At 48.0% G+C, this 25,219-nt stretch overlaps 1 protein-coding gene and 1 pseudogene across 1 annotated transcript; both read left to right on the top strand.

Annotated features, from left to right (window-relative positions):
• Positions 1-7,311: 7,311 nt before the first annotated feature.
• CNOT11 (CCR4-NOT transcription complex subunit 11) lies at positions 7,312-24,963 on the top strand. The gene is made up of 7 exons (XM_036355461.1): positions 7,312-7,847; positions 10,124-10,288; positions 15,948-16,100; positions 17,937-18,139; positions 19,893-20,095; positions 23,758-23,854; positions 23,933-24,963. The coding sequence occupies exons 1-7, from the start codon at positions 7,358-7,360 to the stop codon at positions 24,128-24,130; spliced, it is 1,509 nt and encodes a 502-aa protein (XP_036211354.1). The 5' UTR covers positions 7,312-7,357; the 3' UTR covers positions 24,131-24,963.
• On the top strand, positions 22,167-22,257 carry LOC118679152 (annotated as a pseudogene).
• Positions 24,964-25,219: the final 256 nt, after the last annotated feature.

The following is a 25,219-nucleotide window of genomic DNA, read 5'->3' as shown; positions in this document are numbered from 1 at the left end:
AGCAGCCGCAGGAGCCGTTAGCACCTGGAAGACGCAGGCTGCCTTGCCTGTGTGCTGCAGTGTTCCACCTGGAAAGTGGAATGGCACTGATACCCCTGTACTCAGCTAGTTACTAGGAACAGAAACGGAGAATCACAGGCAGCCGTTTGGGCAGCGTCACCAGGAAGCTGCAACTTTACACTCCCCAGGGGCGTGGGACAGCAAAGGGAAAGACTCACGCCAGTAAAGTTGGGGCAACACAGGGAAGGAGCTTGCTGTCGAGCACACCTGGAACAGAGGACACTGGCCAGAATGGGCGTGGCCGCTGCAAGTGCAGAAGAGTTGGGGTATTAACGCCCCTAAACAGGGGAATCAGCTCTCTGTGCTCTTACTGCTCTTGGGACTCCTGGGACACGTGCGACTCTGGGTTTGTGGGGCTCCCCTGCATCGTCCCGGTGGCCTGCGGCCGAGTGGACCCCACACACAGTGGACTAATGGACTGCAGCTAGCCTGGTGCTGAGCGGGGCCTGATGCTCCACACGGAATGGAAACTGCTCACTGGCTTTGCTTCTAGCCGTCCTGACACTCCAGCTGCGTCTTCTATGACTGGACGGAGCGAGATGGAACTTTAGAAACCCAGGGATGTCATTCCGTGCAAATAAAAACCATTCATTCTCCCATGTGAGTCTTCCCACCGCTGCCCCCCAGCACCCCTGATCTCCGGAAAAACCACTAATCTATTTTTTATTTCTAAGATGTTGCTATTTTCAAAATGTTATAAAAATGGAATCATAAATACGTGACTTTTTAATATTAGCTTTTATTTTCATCAAGCATAGTTCCCTTGAGATCCGTTAAGTTGATCCATCTAATAGTTCATTCATTTTTAATTGCTGAGCAGTATCCCATGTATGGATTTGCCATATAATGTTAAATGGTTGGTAAATAACATTAACAATGACTGCATAATATTCTTTTAAAAAATATATTTCTATTGATTTCAGAGAGGAAGGGAGAGGGAGAGACAGAAACATCAATGATAAGAATCACTGATCGGCTGCCTCCTGCACACCCCCTACTGGGGATCGAGCCTGCAACCCGGGCACATGCCCTGACCAGGAATTGAACCGTGACCTCCTGGTTCACAGGTTGACACTCTCCAATGAGCCACGCCGGCGGGGCAACTGCATAATATTCTTGCTGGCAGATATCCTGTAGCTATTCCCTTATTGTTGGACATTTAGGTGTTGCTGATGAAAAGAAATGTTACTGAATTTCTCATCCAAAAGAGGGTATTAAAAAAAAATATATATATATATATATATTATTGATTTCAGAGAGGGAGAGGGAGAGAAACATCAATGATGAGAGAGAATCATTGATTGGCTGCCTCCTGGACACCCCCTACTGGGGATTGAGCCCAAAACCCGGGCATGTGCCCTTGACCGGAATTGAACCTGGGACCCTTTGGTCCACAGGCCGATGCTCTATCCACTGAGCGAAACCAGCTAGGGACAAAAGAGGTTTTCTAATTCTGATAGACTTTCAGAGTGGAATTATTTAGAAAAAGTATATTAACGTTTTAGAACCTTAATGCATATTACCACATTATTTTTCTGAAAGGTATATATATATATACCTTTATATATATATATGATGTACACCCAAAATGTATACACTTTACACGTTAACACCTGATAGCTCCATTTTGAAAATGAAATGTATTTTAATAAACACTGCCTTTATAATTATTCAAAGTATGTGTCTGTATATATATATATAGGGACATCCTATGTAGTCCCACCAGTCATTTAGAGACTAAGATGAAAGGTTCTCCTAAATTACAAAATTAATAATAAATGTGCAGCCCTGGCTGATTTGGCTCAGTGGATAGAGTGTCAGCCTGCAGACTGAAAGGTCCTGGGTTCAGTTCTGGTCAAGTGCACATACCCGGGTTTCGGGCTCGATCCCCAGTGGGGGGCATGCAGGAGGCAGTTAATCAATGTCTCTCTCATCATTGATGTTTCTATCTCTCTCTCCCTCTTGCTTCCTCTCGGAAATCAATAAAAATATCTATAATAATAAAAGGGTAATATGCTAATTAGACAGGACGTCTTTCTGGAGGAAGCCGGGGTCGGAGGGAAGCCCAGGTCCTGGGTGCCTGCAGGCAGCCAGAGGGAAGCCAGTGCTGGCAGCTGGGGGAAGGAAGGCCTACTCTTGCATGAATTTCGTGCATTGGGCCTCTAGTATAAAAATAAAAAAATAAATGTGCAACTTGATTTCTGCAAAAGCCGACTCAGTATTCAGAGAAGTTAATGAGCCCTGTGAGGTCAGAGACGTGTTTGGTAAGTGTGATCAAAATTATCTTGTTCTTGTGCTGCCCACCATGGCCAACATGACTGGAGCCAAATGTGACACCATGTGGTGCAGCAGCAGCAGGACGCCTGTGCATGCATGCTTTATTTATGTTAATCCTCACCCGAGGATATTTTTCCATTGAGTTTTAGAGAGAGTGGAAGGGAGGTGGAGAGACAGAGAGAGAAACATCCATGCGAGAGACACATCGATTGGTTACTTCCTGCACGTGCCTCAACCAGAGCTGGGAATCGAGCCTGCAACCGAGGTATGTGCCCTTTTCTGGAATCAAACCCAGGACCCTCCAGTCCATGGCCAGACGCTCTCTCCGCTGAGTCAAACCAGCTAGGGCTGCGCATGCTTTAATCTGGGCCTTCCCTGGATTGTTGTCGACCACTCAGAAGGCTGCCCTGGGAAAAAGAAGGAACAGTGTGAGCATCACAAGGTCAGATCTGAGTCGACAAGGGGCTGGCACGGATGTGCAGGCCACTGACATCCCCAAAGCAGGGAGCTCCATCTTGAGGACTGACCAACAGTTTAAATTAAATCAGCTGATTTGCAGCAGCATCATTAGCTCCTAAACAGCTAACGGCATGAGTAAACATAGAGCCCCCAGGTCAGCTCACCCACAGAGATCCAAGATCTCTGAAATACCCACATTCCTTCCAGTGTTAACAACTGAACATTTTAGGTCAAAGATGCTACTGTCATCATGTGTTCAGTGTCATAAGCAACCCAACCCTTATCACAGGACACACGGATAGCTCTAGTCCAGGGAACTGCAACAGGCTCTCCCCTATGTGCCTGGAGCCTGCGGGGGAAAACTGACCACCTCTACAGGAAACCACATTCCAGAGCCAGACCTGAGAGAACCTGCAAGCTCAAGTCAGGGTTGCCAACCAGTGGAGCAGAGAGGACCGCAGGACTGTCTGCAAAGGTAACAAGAAAGCAGATATTCTGACTATTGGAGGGATGACACCTATGGAACTAGAAATGAGAAACACCCTTTAGAACGAGCATCACTATGTTAGCTTATCTGCACCTGGGGAGAACCTTCCTTCATCAATGTAACTGTTCTCCTTCCCTGTCTCATAAGTGACCCTGGCCTCCTCCTAATCTCCTACTTGAAGCATCATTTGGGTTTCTGCCTGAATCAGTGCTTCCCAAATAGCTATGCTTTTGATCTCAAATAAATGCTGCTGCCCCTCACTTTGGCCTTTTACTTTTAGGTTAATAAAATAAGGGCAGAGATGAGGGGGGTTGAACTACCAAGACATATGTTCATGAGCGCTTAGGGCTTCTACTGGGTTGAATAGAGTCTCCCCAAAATTCATGTCCACTTGGAACTTCAGAATGTGACCTTATTTGGAAATGGGGTCTTTTCAGGTGTAATTAGTTAAGATGAGGTCACACCAGGTTAGAGTGGGCCCCAAATCCACTGACTGGTGTCCTCATGGGAAGGGCCTGGAAGAAAGCTGTGTGATGCGGAGACAGGGGCTGGAACGTGCAGCTGTGAGCCGAGGGCCAGCGCCAACGCTGCCGCCAGCAGAGGCTGGGGACTAGTAGGCCTTCTCTCGAGGGCTGCGGAGGCACGGCTTCCACAGGGTCAGAGCACATTTCTGCCGGGCCAGGCCACCCAGTGTGTGGTCACCAGGAAATTAACTCAGGGCCTGAGTGTTCTCAGGGAATACACAGGAAGCTCTGGATATCTTAATTTTGAAAATGCGTCTACAGAAAAAAAGGTATTGTTTATTAACACGTTAAGCGCCCAGCCTGTTTTGTTTTCCGGATGGGAAGTATAGTGTCAGCCACCGGTGACTGACAGGGCGCTTAATGTGTTCAAAACAAAACTCGCCTGAGTAAATTTGAAGGTCTAATGAGCTTCCCTAAGTGATTACTGAGTTGGGCAGCATCCCATGTAGCAGCGAGAAGGGAATTCTCGGAGGCCATTCAAGATGGAAGGTTTTTACAGGAAGCAAAGTGGGCAAGGCAACTATTAACGAAAGAAAATAAGTTCATTTTGGGCAGGAATGGGAAAGGTGTGTATCATGCAGAATGCCTCTTCTTTTCATGGTGGATGGAGAGGACTGACACATTAACTTCCTGGCACTTGACCAGAAAATTCCAACGGGTTAATTAAAATTATATTTCTGGGAGAGGGTGAAATAACAATTATGTCAGGTATTAAATCTAGGTTTGGTATCATGGGCTTTTAGCATGAGTGATGCCATTTTGCATTGTGAGACTGTAGTTTTCACTTTAACAAGTTTTTTTTTGAGGGGGGTAACACAATGTGCAAATATTTTGTAATGTCTCAAACAGAAGCACCATGCAAGCTCCGGAACGTGAACTGAAAACGTTAGTTGATAAGACCCCTGTCACTTTTCCTCCAAAGATAGGTGACCTTGCCTGAAGCAATTTTTTTTTTTTTTAACTTTTTGTCCCACTGAGTTTCCTAGAAAAATCTTCCGTTTTGTACAGGCCCGTGGAGCAGCCTCTCTTATTGTTTACCAAAGGCCCAGTGCATGGATCTGGGACCCCTCGGGAGATGTCAGACTGCTAGTTTCAGCCCGATCTCCACAGGCCAGGCTGAAGGACACCCCACCAGGGCAAGAATCCGCGCACTGGGCCTCTAGTATGCATATAAGATCTTTGGTTAATCTCTTCCTGCCCTTCCCTCTCCCCTCCCCCCCTGAGATTCATCAGTCTGTTCCATGTTTCCATGCCTGTGCGTTGAGCATCTGTCCCCTGGTGGTCAGTGTGTGTCATAGCTACTGGTCGAATGGTTGCTTAGACTTTTATATATATAGACTAGAGGCCCAGTGCACAAAGTTCGTGCATGGGTAGGGTCCCTAGCAACTGCTGTCGAGAGCCTCCCTTTGCACCTGCCTTAGCCTGGTGCTGCCCACTCACCTGCTCCACCATCCCGCCAGTCCCGCTCTCATTGGGGCCCATTGGGGCCAGCAGTGCTTCCATTGCCAGTGCCACCATGCTCCATGCTGCCCCCTGGTGGTCAGTGCACATCTAACTCCTGGTCAGTCGAACTCCCGCCCATAGGGACAATTTGCATATTAGCCTTTTATTACATAGGATTAGATGGGATATTGCCCAATTTATTAATCCTTCAAAAAAGCCAATTAGATCTTCAAATTCACTGGATTGAATTTTTTTAACAGCTGCTTTGGGAATGTTAATTGGCAGGATCTCTCTGAAGGACATCTAGCAAGAAACTGAAAAGCCTTAAAAATATTGCATACCTCATGACCCAGCAATTTCCGCCCCTTCAATTTTACTTTAGAAGGTGGCACTTAAGTTGGTAATTACTGAGCACTGTTGAGTGCAGACTGGATTTCCAAAACTGGCCTGGTGGAAATGAATCACTGGTGAGTGAAATGCCTGCAGGCTTCTGTAGGTCCAGGAAGGAACTGGGCAAGTCTGGGAAGTGCCACTGGCATTTCTCAGCTCCGAGTGCACATGAGAGTCACTTGCAGTGGTGCTTTTGCTTTTTGTTCTGGAATACCTGAGTCAACAGGCATCATCTCTGGGGCTGGGACCAGGCACTAAGACACCTCAGGGCTTTTAACATGCAACCAAGACCCAGGATCAGCATCCTAGGGCAGGCTAAGTAAAGAGTTGGGAAAAAAAATAGTTGCGAAACAATTTTGTAAATGAATATTTATTGGAAAACTTCTCTGAAATCTTGTTAAAATGACCATGTACAAAAGCTCTCATGCAATCTGATTCCATTTCTGCAAAATGGAGTATAAGACTGGAAATTAACTTTGGTTGAGTAACAGCTCATATGCCAAAGGGGCCACAAACTAAACCTGACAAGCTGGGGGGACCTGCATGGCGGCCTTACAAACTCAGAGACTTGAAGTAACCACACAGGATGGTGTGAAATTAAAACTTTTTTAAAAAAATATATTTCTTTATTGATTTCAGAGAGGAAGGGAGAGGGAGAGCTAGAAACATCAATGAGAGAATCATTGACCAGCTGCCTCCTGCACGCCCCCCACTGGGGAAGGAGCCTGCAACCGGGGCATGTGCCCTTGGCTGGAATCGAACCTGGGACCCTTCAGTCCGCAGGCCAAAGCTCTATCCACTGAGCCAAACAGGCTAGGGCGAAATTAAAACTTTTAAGCTATTTTCCCCTAACAAAGGTCCATCTTCCCCTGAACCGAGCCCATTGTTTATGCACCTAGGAGACCAGAACTGATAACACACCTTTGCAATAACTAAGTATCTTCCCTTTTCCCACACCCCTCAAACCATAGGCACCCCCGGCAGACCACAAACCCTCTCTGTCATTGTTAACTGCGGACTGTTGACTATCCTGCACCCGCCACTCTGCTGCTCACCCAGGCCCAGGGCCCCCTGGCTCTCTCCCGCCTCCCTAGTCTATCAGCAATGGGTTTTATGTAGCCAATCTTACGTCTTCTAATTGTAATGTATAAAGTAAGGTTCAAAAGTGCCGTTTTCGGAGCGTGTTCTCAATCCGTTGAGGTTTTGCTTCCCAGCAATTGTCAGTTTGGTTGAAATAAACTCATAAAAATTCTCTAGGGTCCCCGACCGCGTGGCTCAGTGGTTGGGCGCTTCCCGGGCACTGAGGTCGCGGGCTCGGTCCCGGGTGGGAGGCGTGCAGAAGGCAGCCTACCCGTGATCCTCTCTCTAAGATCAATAAAAACATTGAAAAGGTTTGAACGTTTCTTCCCTTGACAACACTTCCTGCGACTCTGCGGGGCGGGAGCTGCCGCGGGAGCTCGCTCACGCGGCAGCCAGGCCGGAGGTGCTCTGGGGGAGGTGACGGCAGGCCCCGACCCACTTCCGGTCTCGCCGACGCCATTTCCGGATCCTCCCGTCCTGCTCCTCCCCCTCCTCCTCTAGGCGGTGGCGGTTTGGCTTCCCGGCTCGGTGTGCGACGCTGTCGTGAGGTGGCGCGCTTTACGGCCGGGCGCGGAGCCAGCGCCGAGCCACTCCTCGGGGAGCGGTGCGGGCGGGAGCGGCGCGGCGGGCGAGGTGGATGCGTGGCGGCGGGGCGGGCGCGGCGTCTGGCCGGCTTTCCACCGCCGCGGAACAAAGCGGGCCTCGGGAGGCGGCGGCGGCACCCAGGGGCGGCTCCGGCGGCGGCCGAGGCTTGGCGAGCGGGCCCGGGCCGGGCGGCGGCCCCGCGGGCAGGATGAGCCTGAGCCCCAAGGAGCTGTCGAGCCTGCTGAGCATCATCTCGGAGGAGGCGGGCGGCGGCAGCACGTTCGAGGGCCTGTCCACCGCCTTCCACCACTACTTCAGCAAGGCCGACCACTTCCGCCTGGGCTCCGTGCTGGTGCTGCTGCTGCAGCAGCCCGACCTGCTGCCCAGCGCGGCGCAGCGGCTCACGGCGCTCTACCTGCTCTGGGAGATGTACCGCACCGAGCCGCTCGCCGCCAACCCCTTCGCCGCCAGCTTCGCGCACCTGCTCAACCCCGCGCCGCCCGCCCGCGGCGGCCAGGAGCCCGACCGGCCTCCGCTCTCAGGTGCGCGGCCGCCGCCGGGGGCAGGAGGGGGCTGCGGGTCGCCCGCGCCGCGGGCCTTCGCCGCGGGCCCGGCCCTCCGACCGGCTCCGCCCTCCCCAGCCCGGCGCGCTGAGCGTCTCAGAAATCCGCCCGAGCGGCGGCGCCCAAGGACGCGGGCTGCCCCGGGTCTAAGTCTCAGACGGAGCCGGAGGCCGTGGCGCCGAACCGAGCCCGTGGCTGCGAGGGCACGTTGAGCGGCGTCTGGAGACGCGGCGGCCCGCTCCGCCGGCGGTTGGGCCCTCGCATCCTGCGGGGCGGGAGGTCGGCTCGGCTCGGGCCGCGGGCAGGGGACGCGTGACGGCCGGGCGCCGAGAAAGTGCCCAGTGACAGCTGGCGCGGCCGCCCCGAGGAGATGGCAGCGAGGTCGCTGCGAGGCCACCGCTCTTTCTAAGCGGCTGCTGCTCTAGGCGACTCGCAGCCCGCGGGGGGAAGGCCGCTCCGCAGGCGGGTGCTTATGGGGGGCCCGGGTAGCGCCGCTTCTGGCCTGTTCCCTGCGGCGCTCACCCCGGGGCCTGCGGGGGGAGATGCCCGGACGGGCAGGGGCTGGCTCCCGGTGCCCCTGGGCCTGGGGGATGGGGACGGACAGGTTGGGGTTCAGGTCGCCAGGCCCTTTGAATTCCTCAGGGCAGACCAGGGCTGAGGCCTCGTGTGCTGTCGTTCTCAAACCTGAGGCGGCGAGCCTGAACCGAGAGTGGACAGTAGATTCGCTGTAAACACCAGTTTGCCGGGGAAGGAGGCCGTGCGTTGCTTATTTTCTCTCTCTCTACCTCAGTTTTTTATCTGTGAAAATGCAGGCAGTTCCTAGCTGGTAGAGTTATTATGAGGAATAAAAGTATCTCTTGGTAAGTGCTACCCCATCAGTCCTGCTTTTGTTAAATTAGCTCGGGTGGCGCTCACGTGCCTGCGGGGCGGGCCAGGCCCCGGCTAGGTGCCCAGCGAGGGGCCTCCAGCGGGTGCCCCGTGAGCGGCTCTGAGGAGCCGGGCCGGGAATGGATGGGAGTGAAGGCTTCCCTGGACTCAAGCAAGGCCTCGGCTGCTGGGAGGCAGTCCACCGTGTGTGTGGTCGGGCTGTGCCTCATGCCGCCTGCAGACGCTGGGGGCCCGGGGACAGCCGCCTGTGGCCTGCCGGCCCCCAGGAGGGACGCTTTTTAAAAAAATATATATTTTATTGATTTCTTACAGAGAGGAAGGGAGAGGGATAGAGAGTTAGAAACATCGATCAGCCTCCTCCTGCACGCCCCCCACTGGGGATGTGCCCGCAGCCCAGGTACATGCCCTTGACCGGAATCGAACCTGGGACCCTTCAGTCCGCGGGCCGACGCTCTATCCACTGAGCCAAACCGGCCAGGGCAGGAGGGACGCTTTTGCTGGGTCCTGATGGGAGGTGGTGGCGGGGAGGGAGGGGGCCCTGCAGGTCTCAAAGAATGTGGCGTACTGGGCACCTTGAAATCTGGAATCAGAAGCTGAGAGAGGCTGTGCAGGTGCAGCGTCCGACCCATGGATTGGAGGGGAATTAAAGAGACGAGGTTAGGAGGTGGGCCAGGACCAGATTATGAAGGTTTTATCATGGTGCAGAAGTCTGGGTGTAATTCTGTGTAAACAGGTTCAGTAGTGTGAGCAGATTCGTTCCTAGAAATGTGACTAAAAGGTAAGTGGAGTGTGGACTAAGGGCACCGGGTCAGCAGGAGTCAGAACTGGGGGCTTGGAGGCCAGGGGATGGCCGGTGCTTGGGTGGGAGGCGGGCTGGGTGCGCAGCTGAGGGTGGGCCGGAGGAAGCGGCGCCAGCCCTGGAGCTGGGAGCTGGGAGCTGGGAGCTGGGAGCTGGGTCCGGGAGCGGGGAGGCCAGGGGGGAGCGCGTGGGCAATGCTGGCGGTGGCTTCCGTCCTAACCGCACAGTGGCTGGTAGCAGAGGAAAAGCATTGCTGAATGTTGCAGTTTTACATTTGTTTTCGCTTGCTGTATGTAAGCTTTAGCCTTTGCAGGAATTGAGGCATGTTAAAAACAAAATTCTTAATTACAGAAATCTTAACTTTCATTGATACTGCCACAAATCATAGCATTTCAAATGACATTGAATTACATTTTCATAAATGTATATATTTGAGTAACTGAAACTTAAAATAATTGTGTCTTTTAACATAAGTTGAGATGGCAAGTAGCAAATGCTAATTTTACCAGATTCATGTTAATTTTTTAAAATAATCACTGGAGAAATTGTTATACATCTTTATTTACAGGATTTTTACCTCCTATAACTCCGCCAGAAAAGTTTTTTCTTTCCCAGCTAATGCTGGCACCCCCAAGGGAACTCTTCAAAAAGACACCTCGGCAGATCGCACTGATGGATGTTGGGAACATGGGCCAGTCTGTGGACATTAGCGGGCTTCAGCTCGCCTTGGCTGGTAAGGAGGGATGGGTGATTTGGGCATTTTTGTGTATTATATTAGGAGTTTTTTCTTTTTAAATATATTTTATTTATTTATTTATTTTATTTTATTTTTTTTAATTAAATCTTTATTGTTCAGATTATTACATTTGTTCCTCTTTTTTTTCCCCCCATAACTCCCCTCCTCCCAGCTCCCGCCCCACCCTCCGCCCTCACTCCCCACCCACTGTCCTCATCCATAGGTGCACGATTTTTGTCCAGTCTCTTCCCGCATCTCCCACACCCCTTTCCCCCCCAGGAATAGTCAGTCTATTCCCTTTCTATGTCCCTGATTCTATTATAATCACCAGTTCATTCTGTTCATCAGATTATTTATTCACTTGATTCTTAGATTCACTTGTTGATAGATGCATATTTGTTGTTCATAATTTGTATCTTTACCTTTTTTTTTCTTCTTCCTCTTCTTAAAGGATACCTTTCAGCATTTCATATAATACTGGTTTGGTGGTGATGAACTCCTTTAGCTTTTCCTTATCTGTGAAGCTCTTTATCTGACCTTCCGTTCTGAATGATAGCTTTGCTGGATAAAGTAATCTTGGTTGTAGGTTCTTGGTATTCATCACTTTGAATATTTCTTGCCACTCCCTTCTGGCCTGCAAAGTTTCTGTTGAGAAATCAGCTGACAGTCGTATGGGTATTCCCTTGTAGGTAACTGGGTTTCTTTCTCTTGCTGCTTTTAAGATTCTCTCTTTGTCTTTTGCTCTTGGCATTTTAATGATGATGTGTCTTGGTGTGGTCCTCTTTGGATTCCTTTTGTTTGGGGTTCTCCTCGCTTCTTGGACCTGTAAGTCTATTTCTTTCACCAGGTGGGGGAAGTTTTCTGTCATTATTTCTTTAAATAGGTTTTCAATATCTTGCTCTCTCTCATCCTCTGGCACCCCTATAATTCTGATGTTGGTACGCTTGAAGCTGTCCCAGAGGCTCCTTACACTATCTTCATATTTTCGGATTCTTTTTTCATTTTGCTTTTCCAGTTGGGTGTTTTTTGCTTCTTCGCATTTCGAATCTTTGACTTGATTCTTGCGCTCCTCTGGTCTGCTGTTGGGTGTCTGTATAATATTCTTTATTTCAGTCAGTGTATGCTTAATTTCTAGTTGGTTCTTTATCACAACATCGAGGGTCTCATTAGATTTCTTGAGGATCTCACTACATTTATCGGCGGTCTCACCAGTCTTTTCGAGGGCCTTACTAAGTTTATCGGCAGCTTCTAGACAGTTCTTAAGAGACCTTAAAAGTGTGGTTCTGAACTCAATATCCTCCATTGACAGTTTTGTCCTGTTTCTTTGTCTCCGCATTTTTTATGCTTTCTTGGTGCACCCCCTAGTGGTCTTTGTCCGCAGTCTTGTTGCCTTTAAGCCTTGATTGATGTCGGCAATACCGGGGTGATTTCCAAATATATTTTATTGATTTTTTACAGAGAGGAAGGGAGAGAGACAGAGAGTTAGAAACATCGATGAGAGAGAAACACCGATCAGCTGCCTTTTGCACATCTTCTACTGGGGATGTGCCCGCAACCCAGGTACATGCCCTTGACCGGAATCGAACCTGGGACCTTTCAGTCCGCAGGCCGACGCTCTATCCACTGAGCCAAACCGGTTTCAGCAAGGAGTTTTTTCTTAAGTTACTCCACTTAACATGCAGGTCCGTGGCTGCGCTAAAAGATTAGTATTTTCCTTGAAAAACATAGTTCCAGTACTTTTGCTGGGTACTGATGGGAGTTGGTGGTGGAGAGGGAAAGGAACTTGGAGTATTGGACATCTTGAAATCTAGAATCAGAAGCTGAGAGATTTTGTGCAGCTGGAGTGTAAGATACATGGATTGGAGGGGAATTCAAGAGACAAGAATAGGAAAACCCTTCATAATCTAGGTTCATTTTGAGTTTTCACTTGAATGGATTGCTTTTTCAATTTAAGAAAAACACTGAATAAAATTGTTAAAAACATAAAAAAATGTTCCTCATGTCAGTTTTGCTCAAAGTGAGATCACACATTCAATGCAATTCCTATAAAAGGTATGTTTTGCAAAAATAGAAAAGCCCATCTAAAATTCCTATGGAATCTCAAGGGATGCTGAGTAGCCAAAGCAGTGTTCTCCGGGCACCACTGTGTAAAATGGTTTGGCCGTGTATGGGAGGATTTACTCCTGGCACTTCTGTTCTGTATCATGGCTTATGTGTCTGTTTATTCCGGGGCCACACTTCTGAGTATAGTGGCTCTATAACGAGTTTTGAGAATGGGAAGTGCGAGACTTCCATTTTGTTCTTCTGTTTCAAGATTGTTTGGGCAACTTCTGTGCTACACATATAAGCAAATGCATGGGCACTGCTGAAACAAGTGTGATGTGATAGAAAATAGGGGACCTTCTTGAACTGGGTAGAAGGAGTGAAGGAGAGGCACCTGCTTGCTTGCTCTAAGCAAAAACACAGATGCCCGGGTCTTACGCTTGAGGGTGATTCACTAGGGAAACTGATGTGTAGCCAGATTGGTGGACCCTTGGCCTTGTGATTAAATGAGCCACAGTATTGATTCTGACAGGGCCCCAGTCGTAGACTAATGCACCTGTGACATTTGGCTGCTTATATAAGGTGACATCTTTCCGCAAACTGCGTTTTCCTTGCAGCATTCTGACCTCCTTTTTTAACTGCTGGGTATTAGCAGTATAATAATGGTTATTTTTTGAAATCCAGAAAAATCGTTTCAAGACTTTTCAGATTGAAGGTACACAGAAGTGCTTATTACTCTCTAGTGCCAGATACAATCTATTAACAGAAATAAAATGATTAGTTCCAAAACCAAAGATAGTATGAAAACGGGGTACAGAGGTGATAGACAATTTCAAGGACCTCACCTTCAGAAGTAATACATAGCTTGAGGATGCTAGCTTTGTATTCAGTAATGTGAGAATCAAATCTGATCCCTCAACTTGTGATGACGAGAGCCTGTGAGAAGTTTTAAAGTATGTCAAGCTCAGAAAGGAATATATGACTGGAGTAGGATTGAGAAGCTTGGCCGAGTGGCTGGCCAAGCCTGCTGCTGCGGTCCCCTGCCCAAGTTTAAGATGTCACAAGCCATTCATTTCCCAAGTGGGGGAAGAAAAAGCCAAGTCCACCTATCTTATCTGGAACTAGCGACACAGATCATCTTTGCAGAGGCCTGAGATTCCGATCTCTCAGTGGGATCCAGGGACCAAAGGTGTGGTGAGTGAGTGAGTGAGATGTGTGTGTGTGAATCCAACCAGAAATGGAATTGCGGGATCATATGGTAGCTCTATTTTTACTTTTTTGAGGAACCTCCATACTGTTTTCTATTGTAGCTGCACCAACTTACATTTCCTCTAACAGTATACGAAGGTTCCCTTTTCTCTATATCCTTGCAGCATTTGTCATCTCAACTTTTTTAAATATATATTTTGAAATTTAAGAATTAAAAAAAATATTTTTATTGATTTCAGAGAGGAAGGGAGAGGGAGAGAGATAGCAACATCAGTGATGAGGGAGAATCATTGATTGGCTCCCTCCTGCACGCCCCACCCTGGAGATTGAGCCCACAACCTGGGCATGTTTCCTGATGGGAAATCGAACTGTGACCTCCTGGTTCATAGGTCGAAGCTCATTGAGCCACACCAGCCAAGCTTTTTTTTTTAATTGATTATCTTTTTGAGAGAGAGAGAGAGAGAGAGAGAGAGAGAGAGAGAGAAACATTGGTTTGTTATTCCACTTATTTATGCATTCATTGGTTGCTTATTGTATATGCCCTGACCAGGGATTGAACATACAACCTTGGCATATTGGGATGACGCTCTAACCAACTGAGTATTTAACCAGGTTTCGTGTTTTTGATAATAGCCATTCTGCCATGTGTGGCGATATCTCATGGCTTTGATTTCTATTTCCTTGATGATTAGTTACATTGAGCATCTTTTCATGGCCACCTGTCCTTTTTGGAAAAATGTGTATTCAGACTGTTTGCCCATTTATTTGGATTTGTTTTGTTTTGTTAATCCTCACCAGAGGATATTTTATGCATTGACTTTTAGAGAGTGGAGGGGAGGAAAGTGGGGTGAGGGGAGGGAAGGAGAGAGACTGAGAGAGAGAGAGAGAGAAAAAGAGAGAGAAAGGATGAAAGGAAGGAAAGGAGGGAGGGAGGAAGGAAGGAAGGGAAAGAAAGGAAAAGCAAGAAAAAGAGCCTGGTTGTCCTGGCTCAGTGGCTGAGCGTTGACCTATGAACCAGGATGAGGGCACAGGCCCGGGTTGTGGGCTGGATCCCCAGTGGCGCGTGCAGGAGGCAGCCAATCAATGATTCTCTCTCATCACTGATGTTTCTCTCTCTCTCTCTCCCTCTCCCTTCCTCTCTGAAATCAATAAAAATATATTTTAAAAAAGAGAGAGAAACATCGATGTGAGAAAGGCACATCGATTGGTTGCCTCCTGCACCTACCCAGACGGGCCGGGGAAGCAAACCTACAACCCAGGTATATGTCCAGGGCTGGGAACCCGCGATGCTCTAACACTGAGCCACACCCACTGGCCAGGACGCCCATTTTTTAATTGGGTTGTTTTTTGATGAGTATATGTTCCATGTAGTGGAATACACGTTCTTCATCTGCTCTACAGTTGATGGGTGTAATGATGCTGTGGACGTTGTTGTGTATCGTCCTGGTGCACGCGTGGCAATTTCTGCTAGATGGGACCATAAGCACACGGGAGACTGATCAAGTAGTGGGGCTTGGTTTTCACGTTGCTGTGCCAGTTTTCATGCCCATTAGCAGTGTGCCAGTCACCCGACAACCTCCTCTGCATTTGATAATGTCAGGCTTGTTAATTTCTGCCCATCTGGTGGGTGTGTAATAATACCTTGTGTTTTAACTGATTTCTTCCTGGTTCCTAATGGGATTGAGAATTTTTTTCAGATGTTCATCGGCCATTCAGGATTTATGGTTTTTGTTTGGCTTTATTATTTCTAATCTTCACCTGAGAATATGTTTTTATGGAGTTTTGAGAGAGAGGAAGGAAGAGGAAGGGAGAGAAACATCGATTGGTTGCCTCCCTCACGCACCCTGACCAGGGATTGAACCGCAACCTGGGTATGTGCCCCGACGGGGAATGGTATCGTTGACCTTTTTGGTGCATGGGACTGCTCCACCCAACTGAGCCACACCAGCCAGGTCCAGGCTTTTTGGTTTTTAAAAATAAAACTCTTGCCAAACCAGTTTCGCTCAGTGGATAGAGCGTCGGCCTGTGGACTGAAAGGTCCCAGGTTTGATTCCGGTCAAGGGCATGTACCTGGGTTGCGGGCACATCCCCAGTAGGAGATGTGCAGGAGGCAGCTGATCGATGTTTCTCTCTCATCGATGTTTCTAACTCTCTATCTCTCTCCCTTCCTCTCTGTAAAAAATCAATAAAATAAAAATAAAAATAAAACTCTTGTTGAAGTCATTAGCCCATGTTTTCCCATTTTTAAAAATTGATTTGTAGGTGTTTTGAAGAAGAATACACGCATTCTGAATCTGGCCCTTTGCGCACGTGAGGCAGGTAGCTTTCTGCAGTTAGTAGCCTGTCTTTCATTCTCTTTGAGGTGCCCTCAATTTTAAAATGTCTCCGTTTTTGACCTTTTCAGAACGCCAGTCTGAATTGCCAACCCAAAGTAAGGCTAGCTTCCCCAGTATTCTCAGTGACCCAGACCCGGACTCTTCTAATTCTGGATTTGACAGCTCCGTGGCCTCTCAGATCACAGAAGCTTTAGTCAGTGGACCGAAGCCGCCTATTGAAAGTAGGTACATGTTTCATACTCTCGGTTTTATTTTAGCATCATCCTGAGTTGCTTTTCTAAAATATTGTTAGTTTCATTGCTGCTTAAACTAGAATCTAATGAGAAACTCAGTGGAGTGTCTAGAGGGCCGTGGAGACGCTTGGTGAAAGTTACCTTCGGTAATGAAATCACAGTACCTGTCATCAGCGCATGTGAAGATACACATTTTCTGATTTTACTGAAATGAGACTATTTTGTAGCTTATTATTATACCTCTTTATTAATTTTATCACTATCATTATTTTCTCCATTGTAAAGTTTTCCTGATCTTATAGTTCTTAATTAAAAAAAAATCCATTGAACTTGAAGTATTAGAGCGGCATCTTGTGGTTCTATAGGCTTCTGTGTTTTACTGGTTAAGGCCCACCTTCTGCTCAGGGGTGAGAACAGGTTCTTCAGATCGCAGCGTCCCCATGAGCCTGAGGCTCACACTGACTCTGTGCCGTTTACAGTCCATCTCTGGCGTCAGTGGGATACTGTAGTCTCAGCCGGTCACAGGTGTGCCTGAAGCTCATGCACCTGGTGTGTAGCTCACACGTGCCAGGACCAGCGTTGACGCATGGGCCACGGGAGGCAGGTGACAGCAAACCTGCAGACACCGGTCGGCACCAGGCATCCCTCCTGCGGGAACCTGACACACAGTGTCGTGCTTCCCATGAAGTGTTAAAAACTGATTCTGTTGGAAAGAGCTTCAGCGGCTAGTTCTGCGATGTAAATGAGGAGAGAGTGTAACATACGGTGTTAGTTCTTAGCCAGAAAACAGACATTTTCAGTAAACTAGAGTATGCTCTCAGATTTTGCAGGGGCTGGGATCCAGAGGAACGAGCCATCAGGCTCTGTGTGGAGACCAGGGTGTGGAATTTGTTTAGCAGAAGTTCCAGCCAGCATTATTTTAGTGGGTTTCTAACTTAGAGAGCAATCATGTTTTATGAAATAGGTGAAGTGTTGATTTGATTTATTTTCCTGTTGTACTTTTATTGTTTTATGAAAATGAATGTGGTATTTGTGAATTTATGGAAGTCTTCAGATTCATTTGAAAATGTCAAGTCAACCATACATTTAAAAAATATATATATTTTTATTGATTTCAGAGAGGAGAGGGAGAAAGAAACATCAATGATGAGAGAGAATCATTGATCAGTTGCCTCCTACACACCCCCTACTGGAGATTGAGCCCGCAGCCCTGGCATGTGCCCTGACCAGGAATCGAACTGTTTCCTCCCAGTTCATAGGTTACTGTTCAACCATTGAGCCACGTGACCTCCTTGTTCATAGGTCAACACTCAACCACTGGACAACCATACATTTTTTCCCCCCTGACATTTCATCTCCATGTAATTTGCCACTTCAAGGTTGTAAGATGCAAAGGCTGAACTAGTACACAGCCTAGTGGTCTCAGGATAGAATAGTGGTAACTAAGAATAGGATGAGTGAGATCAAATAGGGTTTCATTTTCCCGAGAGACTGTCACCAGTAGGGCAGGTTGTGTCCTTTGCATCGAGTGGTAAGCATGCTCAAATGAAGGTTGTCAGCTCCTGGTGCCTCTCTTCTCAAGAAATACAGCCATTTGGTCTCTGGCATGATAATGTGTGTGCTTCACTTTCTTCTTTGTATCATGAATGAACCCTGACCTATATCCCTTCTGCTTCTGGTTTTGAAGCCACAGTTTTATCATGTTATATTCTTATTAAAAGGGTGTTAGTCTACTTCATTAAGTGAAACGCGTGTAGATGCACACAGATGTGTGCAGTGTGAACTCACTGATAGAATCAGTCTCGTGCTACTTCTCATTTACAGGCCATTTTCGGCCAGAGTTTATTCGTCCACCACCTCCACTCCACATCTGTGAGGATGAGCTGGCCTGGCTGAACCCAACAGAGCCCGACCATTCCATTCAGTGGGATAAATCCATGTGCGTTAAGAATAGCACAGGTGTAGAGATCAAGAGAATAATGGCCAAAGCCTTCAAAAGCCCCTTATCTTCTCCTCAACAAACACAGGTAAATCTTTTCTTTAACCGTCAAGCATTGATTTTTGTTTTCTCATCATGTGGTAAGTGACCCCTAGGGCAGTGATGGCAAACCTATGACACGCGAACTCGTTTTTTTGGTTGATTTTTCGTTGTTAAATGGCATTTAAATATATAAAATAAACATCAAAAATATAAGTCTTTGTTTTACTGTGGTTGCAAATATCAAAAAATTTCTATATGTGACACGGCACCAGAGTTAAGTTAGGGCTTTTCAAAATGCCGACACGCCGAGCTCAAAAGGTTCGCCATCACTGCCCTAGGGTGATCTGAAGCGCTGCTCTGCCCGCCCACTGGTGGGGCAGGAGCTTGGTGACTGACCATGTGCTGGGGTTTGTTGGGGTCAGTGTGACTCTGGGAGAGGGGGAGGGGCTTTTTTGGCACTTGGCTCCCGCTGTGTGCCAGCCAGACAATCCATGTGGCTGGGCAGGAATCTCCTGAGGGTGAGCGACTTCTCAGCCTGTCATGGGGGAGGAAGGAAGAAGCGCAGGTGGTGAACTCGCCCCATCTCACCGCTGGGGAGGAGTGGGGTTGAGGCTCACAGTGGGCCCCGCTGCCCTTGAGGGAAAGGCAAGGACACACTATGGGTGGTGTCTGGTTGGTGACTCCTGTTCAGGTCGCACATTCACATGAGACCCTGTCAGGAGATGCTGACATCTCCGGTGCAGTTACCAACAGAAATATTCCTTTCAGAGTCAGGTAGGCAGCTGTTTGTAGTTCACTTTACTTACTAGGCCGCCCAGAAGCACAGTCCACTCTGGTACATAAAGTACATAGGGGACAGAACATAGACAATTTTAAAGTAAAAGTAATTGATTATTTGGCAGGAAAAAAATTGTTTTTGAATTACAAGTATGCTTGTGGCTTGAACCATAAATACTGCAAAGGGGTGGATTGCAAGAAAGCCCCCCCTCCCCAGGCTACCCCCCCTTCCCAGTCTGCTCCCCTCCCAGCCTGCTCCCCCCGCCCCTGGCTACTCCTCCCTCCCCAGCCTACTACCCCCTCCCCAGCCTGCTCTCCCTCTCCCCACCCTGCTCCTCTTCTCCCCAACCTGTTCCCTCTCCAGGCTTCCTTTTCCCACTTGGAGCGGGGCCGTGCAGTTGTTTTAGATGTCACTCAATTCTCTACGGTCTAGGTTTTTTAGGGGAACTGGTTGGTAAATAAAATTATTTTTGACAGAAAAAGAAACCCACAAAGGACTTAAGGACAATGTTGTTACAATCCACTTACTTTATTCAACCAGACAATATTGAGTCTGGCTTAATTCCCAGGAGGAATCACTGGCATATTTATAAACTGTCTTAATTTATCGCCCTGGCCGGGTGGCTCAGTGGGTTGGAATGTCATCCCGTATACCACAAAGATTGTGGGTTTGATTCCCAATCAGGGCACATACCTACGTTTTTGGTTTGATCCCTGGTTGGGACGCACACAGGAGGCAACCCATTGATGTCTCTCTCTCTCTTTCTCAAAATCAATAAAACGTATCCTCAGGTGAGGAAAAAGTAATAATAGAGGTGTTTATATTTTAAAATCATTATAATTCAGATGTAAATTGAAAAATACAAAGTCGTTATGATCATATATTTCAGGGAAGAAATTTATGAAGTTGGTTCAATGCAGATAATTTTGTAGCTGCTTGTAAATAAAATATGTATTTTTGTATGCAGCAAAGAGAATGCTACTTTGACTCAAGAACCTTTTTTTTTTTTAAAAAAACTTAGCTCCTTGGTGAGTTGGAAAAAGACCCCAAACTTGTTTATCATATTGGCCTCACGCCAGCCAAGCTTCCTGACCTGGTGGAGAACAACCCTCTCGTCGCTATAGAGATGCTGCTGAAGCTGATGCAGTCCAGCCAGATCACCGAGTACTTTTCAGTCCTGGTCAATATGGATATGTCTTTACATTCCATGGAAGTGGTGAACCGGTAAGTCCCTATTCGTGGTCAGATGGGGGGTGTGGACACCTGATTACATGGCCAGCAGGGAAAAACGACCACAAAGTTTTTTCTGGTCTTAGCCTGAGAAAACCCAATAAGTGAAATAATCTGAGCTTTAGTGTTCACTGCATGTAAATTTAGCATCCCCAGGAAAGAACCCAGAGGGTAGGATTTCAAATATTTAGCATTAATCCTATATAATCCTATCTAAAAAAAGAGAAACATGGTAATTAGCCTTACCTCCGCTACCCTTCCCATTGGCTAATCAGGGCGATATGCAAATTAACTGCCAGCCAAGATGGTGGCCGGCAGCTTGAAGCGAACATGAGGCTTGCTTGCTTCAGTGACGGAGGACTCCAACGTTCCCCGCCTGCCGCTGCCGGCCTCTGAGCTTGCAGTTTGAAACATTGTTACAAATATAGACGCTAAACAAAACCCCAGAAACCTGCTTTCAGCCAGCCAGGATCTCAGAGCTGGAGTTGAAACAGTGTTTTGATTATAGAACCAAAACAAACCAGATACCTGCTTTCAGCAACCAAGGCCTAAGAGCTGGAGCCAAGCCTCAGAGCTAAAGCTGGCCCAGAATAAAAAAAAAGAAAAAAGGAGCGGTTGGGAGCTTCAGTCACCCGCCAGCCTGAAAACAGCCCTCAGCCCCTCACCCAGACTGGCCAGGCACCACAGTGGGGACCCCCACCCTGAAGGGTGTGTGACCAGCTGCAAACAGCTATCATCCCCTCATCCAGGCTGGCCAGGCACCCCAGTGGGGACCCCCACCCTGATCCAGGACACCCTTCAGGGCAAACCAGCCGGCCCCCACCCGTGCACCAGGCCTCTATCCTATATAGTAAAAGGGCAATATGCCTCCCAGCACCGGGATCAGCGGAGCCGCGAGGCCTCCTGGCACCGGGATCAGCGTGACAGGGGGCAGCGCCCAAACCCCGATCGCCCTGCGGCTCTGTGACGGGGTCACAACCTCCCTATCGGCCCTGCTCTGTGTGTGACAGGGTGCGGCGCCCCAACCGCCCCGCACTCCCCCCCCGCCCCCCCCCCATGGGCCCTGCTCTGTGTGTGACGGGGTAGAGCCATAACCTCCCCATCGGCCCTGCCCTGAGTGTGACAGTGGTGGCGCCCCAACCCCCTGATCGGCCCGGCTCTGTGGGTGATAAAGGGCTGTGCCCCAACTTCCCTATCGGCCCTACTCTGTGACTGACATGGGGGAGCTTCTCAACCCCCTGATGGGCCCTCTCTGTGCATGATAGGGGGGAGCTCCCCAACCCCCTGATCGACCCTGCTCTGTGCGTGACAGGGTACGGAGCCCCAACCCCCCTGATGGGCCCTGCTCTGTGAGTGACGGGGCAGCGCCCCAACCCCCTGATTGGCCCTGCTCTGTGCGTGACGGGGTGGCGCAGCAACCTCCCCATCGACCCTGCCTTGAGTGTGACGGGGCGGTGCCCCAACCCCCCAATCGGCCCTACCCCGAGCGTGACTGAGTGTGGCATCGCAACCTCCTGATCCGGCCTGTTCTGTGCATGACGGGGCGGCACCCCAACTCCCCAATCAGCCCTGCTCTGAGCCCGACCAGGGGCTGCACCTAGGGATTGGGCCTGCCCTCTGCCACCCGGGAGCAGGCCTAAGCCAGAGGGTCATTATCTCCTGAGGGGTCCCAGACTGCGAGAGGGCACAGGCCGGTCTGAGGGGTCCCCCCCCCCCCCCCGAGTGCACAAATTTTTGTGTACCGGGCGTCTAGTCCTATATAATAAAAGGCTAAAATGCAAATTGACAGAACGACTGGTTGCTATGACGTGCACTGACCACCAGGGGGCAGACGCTCAATGCAGGAGCTGCCCCCTGGTGGTCAGTGTGCTCCCACAGGGGGAGCGCCGCTCAGCCAGAAGCCCTGAGCCGGGTACACAGCTGGTGAGCGCAGTGGCAGTGCTGGGAGCCTCTCCTGCCTCCATGGCAGTTGGACATACCCGTAGGGCTCCTGGAGTGTGAGAGGGCATAGGCCGGACTGAGGGACCCTCCCCCGCCCCCCCAAGTGCACAAATTTCATGTACCAGGCCTCTCATATACTATAATTGGGACGATACAGATTAGCATGGCCCCTGTGCAAGGATGACATGCAAATTCGCAAAGCGTTCCATAGTTAAAGAAGAAAAAAAAAAAGAACATGTTCTTTTAAGTTAATAAACTAGTGAAAAAAGTCTAGCTGAAGCCAGGTGACCCCAAGTAGGAGATTGTTTCTTTGTGGGGCGGGAAAGGCAGCATGAGGTTTTAGCTGTACTTTCTTACTGGTGCAACTGGTGAACTGCGTATTTACAACACACTGCTTCACCTGCCTTCTCCCTGAGGCCTGTCCCGTGCCCTTAGACCGCTCTTCTTAGGGCTGTGTTCTGTCAAGTCCAGGGGTGGACCGAGTCGAGGGCTCATTCTTCCCCTCACCACGTTCTTGCGGAAGTTACTGTCAGACGTTTGCACTTAGCCCAAGAATCACTCAGTAATCTCAAGAACAAGATCTGCTCCCCCCCCCCCCCCCCCCCCCCCCCCCCCCCCCCCGATCGTGAGTCACCCTTGAGTGTGAAGCAGCTGTGGCCGCAGCAGCCTCTGGTGATGTTTCCTCAAAACCCTAGTTCCTCAGCGCCCAATGGATAAAGTTCTAGACTTAGGGATGTTTTGTTTCTTCCAGAAATGCATACTGTATAGTTAGCATGCATACCTTTTCTTATTTTTCCATAAAAATTCCCTAGAGTCCTTTAAAAAATACTAGCTTCCCCTTTTGAGACTCTAAACCAGCCGTGGGCAAACTGCAGCCCTCGGGCCGGATCCGGCCTGTTTGAAATGAATAAAACTAAAAAAAAAAAAAAAAAAGACCGTACCCTTTTATGTAATGATGTTTACTTTGAATTTATATTAGTTCACAGAAACACTCCATCCATGCTTTTGTTCCGGCCCTCCGGTCCAGTTTAAGAACCCATTGTGGCCCTCGAGTCAAAAAGTTTGCCCACCCCTGCTCTAAACTGATCTCCCCATACCCTGCCTTTCGTTAACCTTCAGCCAGGTGCCCCCTTGGCTCCCCCACGAGGTCTGAAGGGGAAGGTCTTGAGTACCCTGTGAACCCCTGGCTCCAAGCTTTACTCAGACCATTGACACCTCTACTGAAGTGTCAATTTAAGTCATTCGTCCTTTTAAGACTTTTCCCAGCTCTTTTCACTTACATTATTACTCTTTCTAGCACTTGTTAGATTGTACAGTTTAGCTACTAAACTTAACACCTCCCTCACACACACTGCTTTGCATAGCACTTACATGTAATCAGAATTTAGTAAATGAATGGAATCACTGTCAAGGTTATTAGAGCTTGGAAAAAATAACTGAATTATGATTCAGCCAAAACAGAGACATGGTGCTCACAGAATTGATTGCTTAATGAGTGATTACAATGCATAATGCAAAGTGACAGAAAATTCAACTGTCATTTATTAACAGATGGGCATGGCTCTTAGGTTTATTTGCATAAGTATATTTAAAACTAGGTAAATTGGTCATCAGAAATTCACATGAAAAGACCAAAGGAAATGTGGTATCTTATGGTTAACAATATTCTTTGATGTGAGCATATAAAATAACCCTACTTTTCTACTCTGAAACAGACTGACTACAGCTGTTGACCTACCTCCTGAGTTCATCCACCTTTACATATCAAATTGCATCTCTACTTGTGAACAGATTAAGGATAAGTATATGCAGGTAACCAATAGAAATTTTAGTAAATTTTATAAATAACCTGCCAAGAAAATGGGCACACTGAATTTTTTTCTTTTTCAGAATCGTTTGGTGCGTCTGGTGTGTGTCTTTCTTCAATCCTTGATCCGTAACAAAATCATCAACGTGCAGGACTTGTTCATAGAAGTGCAGGCGTTCTGCATTGAGTTCAGTAGGATCCGAGAAGCTGCCGGCCTTTTCCGGTTGTTGAAGACATTGGACACTGGGGACACGCCTTCCGAGACCAAAATGTCAAAGTAGTACCTCATCAGCACCACCTGTTGAGCTGTGCTGTGATCTCAGTTTTAACTGTTATAACCCTGAGTGGATTTTTTGTTGTAATACTATAAACAACACTTCAGCTACTTAAAGCAGTTTAACTTTCCTGGGTGACTTTTTCCTTCAGAAGAATTTTTGGTAAGAACTTGAAAAATGTCTTTAGGTGTCTTACAGAAGGAATGGTTATCCAAAGAAAGATTATTGCAAAAAAGTAGGTGAGTTTCTTAGCACTAAAAAGCAAGGTGTTTTTGTTAAAATAGATTGCAGGCTTCTGATTAAGAATCCAGCTTTCCTAAAGTTCCGATGTTAAACATATTTAATGAGAGAAAATGACGACTAAGACTTCGCTATACTGACCTTGAGGTGAAATCAGTTGAATGTTTTTGGGTCAAGTGGCAAACAGGTTGATCCTTGAACCCATTACGCAGGTAACTCTTCTTATTAAGCAGAGTTTGAACCAAGGACATACTTGTAGCTTTATCCTTTCTTGTTTGAGGACTTAACAGATATAACAAGAATAAATTCATTTCCTGGGCCTCTTATAAACACAGGAAGTCTTAGAAACCTTGATCAGGGTTATAACAGCTGGTATAGTTTTGTTTTTTTCTCTCGAGATGTTCTTTAGTTCAGTTATGAGTCTAGCTAGGATAGTAATTTTTGAGGAGAAACATCGTCTGTACTTTGGGGAGGAATCTCCATGTAAAATAAACTGCTTGCTCTGCTGGGGGTGCAGGTGCCGACTGAGAAGCAGGAGGGCATCGTGTGGGCTCAGGACAACAGTGCCTTATATTAAAGTTGTTTTTTATAAACTATGATCAGAATGTATTTTTTTCTTGAAGAAATTGTGAAAAATTATTCATATAATGAGGTATTTTCAAAGCATGTACAGTCAAACCTTGTTTCTTAAACGTCTCTCATCTTGAACAATTCAGTTCTCAATGGAAAAGATGTCTCAGTTGTGGAACCAAACTTTAGTTTTTGACTGCTGAGCTGTGAATATTTTCGTGAAATGGATGAGCAGCACAGTTTTAAGACGTTAAGAGGCATCAAGAGTGCTACTGAGGCTAAGGG

Source organism: Myotis myotis, unplaced genomic scaffold (assembly GCF_014108235.1).
Source record: "Myotis myotis isolate mMyoMyo1 unplaced genomic scaffold, mMyoMyo1.p scaffold_m19_p_22, whole genome shotgun sequence".
Lineage (NCBI taxonomy): Eukaryota > Metazoa > Chordata > Mammalia > Chiroptera > Vespertilionidae > Myotis > Myotis myotis.
The sequence above is the reverse complement of the archived record's forward strand: the minus strand, read 5'-3'. Positions and strand labels throughout refer to the sequence as shown.